The following is a 6,418-nucleotide window of genomic DNA, read 5'->3' as shown; positions in this document are numbered from 1 at the left end:
AACATCAGTCACTGCTACAGACAACACAGCTGAATCACTCCTGTCCGACGGGGAATCAAGTGCTGTACTTCCAGAATGTTCCCTGCCCCCTAAGTGGTGCTATACTTACAAGAAAAAGCACATTTACACTTTATTTGAATGTTGACTTTGCTGAAGGAAAAGATGCACTGAAAACAGAAAAAAAAAAAAATACATAAGACAAGGTCATATTTAAAGTATGATCACAATAAAATGGCAGGTGTAGGTCGTACAGCAGCAGGTCTGATGAGATCCCACAACTGGTCCTTAATATCCTGTTGTGGAAAGGGGACAGAATAAGGCTCATTTGTCCTCCAGCTAAATGTGGTTTTTCCTTCCCGCCTTAGCCACTTGGGAGATCTTCAGTAATGAATGCCGGGAAAGCAGCTCATGAGCCACAGTTTAAAGACAGATGAGGTAGAAACAGGTATGAGTTTTTAGTCCTGAAATCACACTTCTGACCATTTTCTTCTTTTTCATTGTGCTCACTTGGCAGCACAGCAGACTGTATATGCCCACGGTATTCAGAACAGACAGCAGTATCTGGCCGGACTGAGATCAGCTGTGTGTGATAAATCAGCCCAAAGTGTACGTTTTCCTATTTAAGGCTTGATGAAATTCTCAGCAGAGAACGGACAGTAATGCAGTTGTTCATGTCCTGGATTTTACAATTTTGGGCTACGGGGAAGTGGAGATTAAGTTGTTATAGTTTCACTCTAGCGTTGAGGATAAAGTCGGGCTGTGTAAAGGCTTCTTTGTGACAAGATCCTTCCAAGAACGGCATTTAAATTAAGTGTAAAAACACTGCAGACCTGGGGATTTCAACCTGAATCATATTCCGAAGCTTTTCGAGGACCCTAGAAAGATCCCTTTTACCAGAATGTGTGGTGTCCATGGAAAAGGCCCTTGGCTCCTCATGGTGGATCCGTGTAAGCAGGAGAAACCTGCAGACGCACGTGCAGGCAGAACGCTGCGCAGCACAGGTCTTCGCTTCACCTCTGCAGAGGTAAAAAGGCCAGAAGTTTGGCCTGTGCGTGGTCCATTTAGGAGGGGCTGATTCACCTGGCTTCCACTGGTGTAGGTCCAATTTCTACACGTCAAAGCGATCGGGATCACCAAGCTTCTTCTGTACAGTGGGAAGTACGAGTCTGTCCTGAAACGGTTTATGGCATTCTTCATCTGTCAGTGGGGGATAGTACTGCCTGTAGCAGACGTAGGCAAAAGTCAGGCCAATCACGGATCCAACTAGGACATCTGGAGGGAGAACAGAGAAGGCCTTCATCATATTAGACTTGGACTCCTAAAGTTACCTAAACACCACACGGTACGGAGGACTTGGCCCGCCAGGTTAGTCTACTTACTGGGGCTACAAAAACCCTAAATTCCAGGTTTATGGTTTCTTTATGTTTTCTTAGTTTTATCAGATAGTTACAAGATGACCATTATCAGGTCGTCAGTTCCCTAAATACAAATCAAAACATACCTTTTTTTTTGCTCTTATGGATATTTATTGTGCTTTCGGTGAAAGTTTACAGAGCAAATTAGTTTCTCATTAAACAGTTAATATGCATATTGTTTTGTGACATTGGCTGCCAGCCCTGCAATGTGGCAGCACACATTGACCTTGGGTTCCCCATTTCCATTCGTCTAGCTTTCCTGTCCTGGCCTGCCTTTTTGTCCTTGCCCCGGGGCTGGTGTGCCTAGTTAGTCTCGTATACATGGTTGAACTATGTGTATTATTGTTTTATGGGCCTGACTAATCTTTGGCTGAAGGGTGAGCCTCACGAGTGACGTCATTACTGAGCTATAAAAGTGTCTGGAGGCCGTACTCTTGGGGTTTCTCCATTCTTTGTCAGATCAGTAAGTCTGGTCTTTTTTTTTGTGAGTTTGAATTTTGTTCTACATTTTTCTCCAGCTCTGTCTGGGACCATCTAGTGTGATCCCTGTCAGAGCAGTCCGTGGTGGTAGCTGGGCACCATCTAGTTGTGCTGGACTCAGTCTGATGGAGGCCGTGGTAGTTGTGATCCGTTAGTCCTTTGGACTAATCTTTGCCTTGTGTCTGTGGTTTTCTTCATTCTCCCTTGCTCCTGATGGGGTGAGACCAGTGGAGTATCTTAGATGGCCGCTCACAAGCCTTTAAGACCCCAGATGCTACTCGCTACAGGAAGATGTAGAACATTATAAACTATGTTATGCCGATTGAGCTAGATGTCCCCAAGATCATGGTCTCCAGCCCTGAGCCCAGAAACTTGGTCCCTCAGGGTCAAAACACAGCGTTAGTTAATAAGTCTTGTTCAGAGTACAGTAAACTGGAATTTAATTTAGAAGAATTAACAAAGGTTCACTTGATGATATTAACTCTTTTTCACCATTTCGGAGTTCAAGAGAAAAGAATAAACTGTTCAAGAGTTGCCTCCATTTGTAAAACATTAGGGTATTCTTTAAAACAGGGCTTCTGAGAGCCTCTGGGCAATACCATTAACTGGGAATTGTGGGTTTTCTTTGAAAATAGTCTATAACTTGGCTGTTTTACTTTATCACCCAATTTAAACTTCTTAGTTTTAATTACAATTTTGTTTTCTTAAATTTTCTGTTTCTGAACAAAAATCTCATGATAATGAACTTGATTTTTATTTATTTTAAAAACAGTAAGTTCAGCTTTGAGATTTGTTTTTAAAAATTCCTTGTTAGATGAGTTCATTCTGCATTTATGAGGCTTCAAAGTAAAGGAAAAATTAGGAAGCCCGTCCTTGGTGATCACTTTAAAAGATAACAGAGCGCTTTCTCATCCACAGATAGCAACGCGTACCCTTAGTACAGAACCCAGAGCAGCTCCTCTGCCTGGTGCTGGGGGTAAAAAGAGGAGTGAAAACAGGGAAGCTTCTGTGGCATGAACCCTTGCTCACCTTGCCAGTGATGCTTATAGTCACAGGTGCGGGACAGTGCAATCACAGCTGCGAAAAGTAAGGGTGACAGAAAGGCACAGAACCTCCAGGATTTCCCACGGCCCTGTGGTGTGAAGCAGTGTAGCTTCCCTGCCAGGTAGAAGGAAGCAAAGGCCAGGCCTGCAAATGCAACTAGAACAGAGAAAACCTGTAAGTCTGTGTCTTTTAAAGGAAGCTACCTCACTTGTCTCCACATAGGAGGCAGGGGCGTGACATGTTTTCCCTTTTTTTTGTACATGTCTGCTGTGGATCATTGATTATGAAGGAGAAGGAAACAGAAAAATGAAGGACTTTGTGTCCCAAAGATAATATTTTACCTGAAAATACTTTTCAGAATACTAGCTATACGGCTTTGGACAGTTACTTAACTTCTTGATGCTTTAATTTCCTCATGTATAAATGGGAGTAATAAATATAACAATGGGCTGGTGTGAGATCAAATAAAAGTCTAAAACGCTTTTCAAAGTACCTGGCACACAGTCTTCAGTAAAGGTTAGTGTTTTTATGGAGCCCTGGTAGCGCAATGGTTAAGCATTCAGCTGCTAACCAAAAGGTTGGCAGTTCAAATCCACCAGCCACTCCTCAGAAACCCTATGGGGCAGTTCTGCTCTGTCCTGTAGGGTTGCTACGAGTGGGAATCAACTGGATGGCAGTGGGTTTGGTTTTGGGTTTAGTATTTTTATGATTGCTACAATATTGCAGGATTTATACAAATAAAACTAATAAAATGTGCAGCCCTCATGAAGATAAACTACCTCCTCTGTCCTTGAATATGTAATTCAATAATAATTGAGGCTCAGGCTTGTAAAACCTTAAGGTTATTAAAGAAGGGGGGCCTCCAATTTCTAGATACAAGTAACAGGAGTAGTCAGATGTTCCCATCTCCACCAGCTTCCTAGGTTAAATTCAGAGATCCAAAAACACGGATAGATGTAGAGTTGATAACGCTGTTCATACAGGAAGAATGTCCACTAGGAAAGCTCTTGCGGCCCTCATTCACCACGTCCTTGTCCCCTGTGCATATCAGGTCGGGACGGGCTTGCCCATCAGGGAAGCAGCGGTAGAAGAAATCTGGGCGTGGCCTGGAAGAAATAAGCATAGTGTGAACACAGATCACTTACAGCTCTAAAATTCAGGTTTCAGTTTTCTCAGACATACTAACCTTACCAAACAGCATGGCAAGCAAGCACTGGAGCTGCGTTAGGATAGTCACCACACTAACAAAGAATGTTATCTCCAGGTTATCATTTCAATTAGGGGAGGGGAGTAAAGCACCAGTCCGGCACGTGACTGTTTTCAGGGCAAACAGTGAATAACACTGCAGCTTCAAGGGGCACTCATGAGGACAGAGGCCGCTGTGGTTGTCAGTGGGCAATGCTGGGGGCAGAGAGGAGCAGAGGTGCCGCCTGGAAGCCCGGGATACAGGGAAAGGAGGGAGGCTTAGATGAGAAAGATTAGACTGAGACCAAAAGAGAAATACGTGGGATGGAGAGCCATGAACTATTCTTTTCTGAAGGGGCTGAGGCAGATACGGGGGTGGCTAACTCTTACCTTCCCACTATCAGTTTTACTGTGTTGGTGAAGACACCATTCAGAGCCAGGGCAAGGCTGGCAGCTGGAAAGCAAAAAACTTACTATTTTTCTGTCTCACAGGGCAACAACGGGGGTATGAAGGGGGTTGTTAGCTGCTGTTGAGGTGGCCCCCAATTCATGGCAACCCTTGACTCATGGCGACCCCATGCACGGTGGGATCAGACCGCTGTGATCGACAGGGTTTTCATTGGCTGTTTCCAGTAGATCACTAGGCTTTTCTCCCTAGTCTGAGTCTGGGAGCTCCGCTGAACCCTGCGCACTGCAGCAGGATGGAAGCCGGCCGGTGGCGGCACTGAGTGCACTGGTCCAGAACTGAGCCCAGGTCCCCCGTGTGGAAGGTGAGCATCCTACCACCAAACCACCACTGCTTCGTAAGTGCTTTAGGAATGCGGAATTCAGTGGCCTGCACACCACTACGAAGACAAGACAACCCCAAGGCAGGAAGGGTTAGCGCTTACCCAGGCAGGCTTGTCTGCTGTCCATGGTGTCTGCCTTCTTGAGACATTTGGCCAGCAGGATCAGTGACAGAGGAGAGAGAAATGCAATGACCTGGACCAGAATATGTCAAAGGTCAAAGGAAACTAGTTGCTAAAGCAGCTCTTACAGGGAAGAGAGACAGAAGTGACACAGCAGAGCTCAGTGTCAGCCCTAACAGTTCCCTGTAAGTAGGGGTCCTCAGGGCCTGTTGTGCATCTATGGTGTGACTGGGGGTCAGTCGGTTCCACCAGGTAAATAACAGTCACCCGTTTTTCAAAATGACCAGTCACCTCGGGCTGTCCTAAGGAGCAGAGCTAACAAAAGAAAATGCCTCCTGAGCCAAAAAAGAATGACATCTTGCTCTCTAAATGCGGGTCTCAAACATCTAGACATTAGGATCTTGAACAAAACCAAGAAAGGGAGCAGTACGTTCCTACAAGGGTTGTTTTGGAGCCACAAGGACCACGTTCCCGCCCCTGGGCACAGGGTCAGCAGGGATACTTCACCACGCACCAACATGGGCTTGGTGGGGACATACTCCGCTTCCACGTACGGGTTCCGGTAAAGCCACATCTCCTCCGGCTGGATAAGCCTCTGGAAGGGAGCGAGCAGCTCCGTCACCCTAAAGGGGAAACAAAAAGGCAGAGCACGTCGGCTGGCGTCCTCTCCGGGCCCGAGGGCTGCTCCTGCGGACTGGAAGCTCCCATCTCGGCCCGGGGCTCCCAGATTTCCCCGCGGGGCGCGGACGGAGCGGGGGGAGACAGACGCCCTCGGCGCCGGGCGGGGCGGCGGGACCTGACTGCTGTCCTCTCCCCGGGCCCGGTCCGCAAATCGCTTACAGGAAGGCCGCGAACAGCGCGATCCGGACGCCCACTTCGGCCCCCAAGGCCGCCGCCGCCACCGCCTTCCCCATCCGGCCCGCACGTCCCTCCGACGCCGCGCTGACGTGGCCCCGGGTGCGGCGGAGACGCGGGGGCGGTCCTAGGGGGACGGGTGCGGTCCTGGGGGGACGGGGGCGGTCCGTGGAGGGGGGACGGGGGCGGTCCGTGGAGGGGGGACGGGGGCGGTCCGTGGAGGGGGGACGGGGGCGGTCCTGGGGGGACGGGGGCGGTCCGTGGAGGGGGGACGGGGGCGCGGTCATGGGGAGGCGGGGGACGGTGCTGAGGGGGGGCGGGGGGGCGGTCCTGGGGACGGGGGGCGGTCCTAGGGGGGGCCGGGGGTTGGTCCTGGGGAGACGGGGGGCGGTCCTAGGGGGACGGGGGCGGTCCGTGGAGGGGGGACGGGGGCGGTCCTGGGGAGACGGGGGGCGACCCTAGGGGGGACGGGGGCGGTCCGTGGAGGGGGGACAGAGGCGGTCCTGGGGGATACGGGGGGCGGCCCTAGGG

At 49.5% G+C, this 6,418-nt stretch overlaps 1 protein-coding gene across 2 annotated transcripts; it reads right to left on the bottom strand.

Moving 5' to 3' along the window:
• Positions 1-532: 532 nt before the first annotated feature.
• Positions 533-6,038, bottom strand: PLPP5 (phospholipid phosphatase 5). Of its 2 annotated transcripts, none has more exons than XM_049865229.1 (7): positions 5,873-6,033; positions 5,547-5,655; positions 5,015-5,105; positions 4,515-4,578; positions 3,921-4,045; positions 2,925-3,095; positions 533-1,272 (listed from the first exon to the last, which is right to left on the bottom strand). In XM_049865229.1, exons 1-7 carry the CDS (start codon positions 5,944-5,946, stop codon positions 1,109-1,111), a joined length of 798 nt encoding a protein of 265 aa, XP_049721186.1. In that variant the 5' UTR covers positions 5,947-6,033; the 3' UTR covers positions 533-1,108. The 2 variants fall into 2 exon arrangements, with proteins under 2 accessions (XP_049721186.1, XP_049721187.1); XM_049865230.1 differs by lacking the exon at positions 533-1,272 and adding an exon at positions 1,292-2,105 and having other exon boundaries at positions 5,873-6,038.
• Between the last annotated feature and the right edge of the window lie 380 nt (positions 6,039-6,418).

Source organism: Elephas maximus, chromosome 22 (assembly GCF_024166365.1).
Source record: "Elephas maximus indicus isolate mEleMax1 chromosome 22, mEleMax1 primary haplotype, whole genome shotgun sequence".
NCBI classification, from domain to species: domain Eukaryota; kingdom Metazoa; phylum Chordata; class Mammalia; order Proboscidea; family Elephantidae; genus Elephas; species Elephas maximus.
Note: the sequence above shows the minus strand (reverse complement) of the source record. Positions and strands in the feature narration are given on the sequence as shown.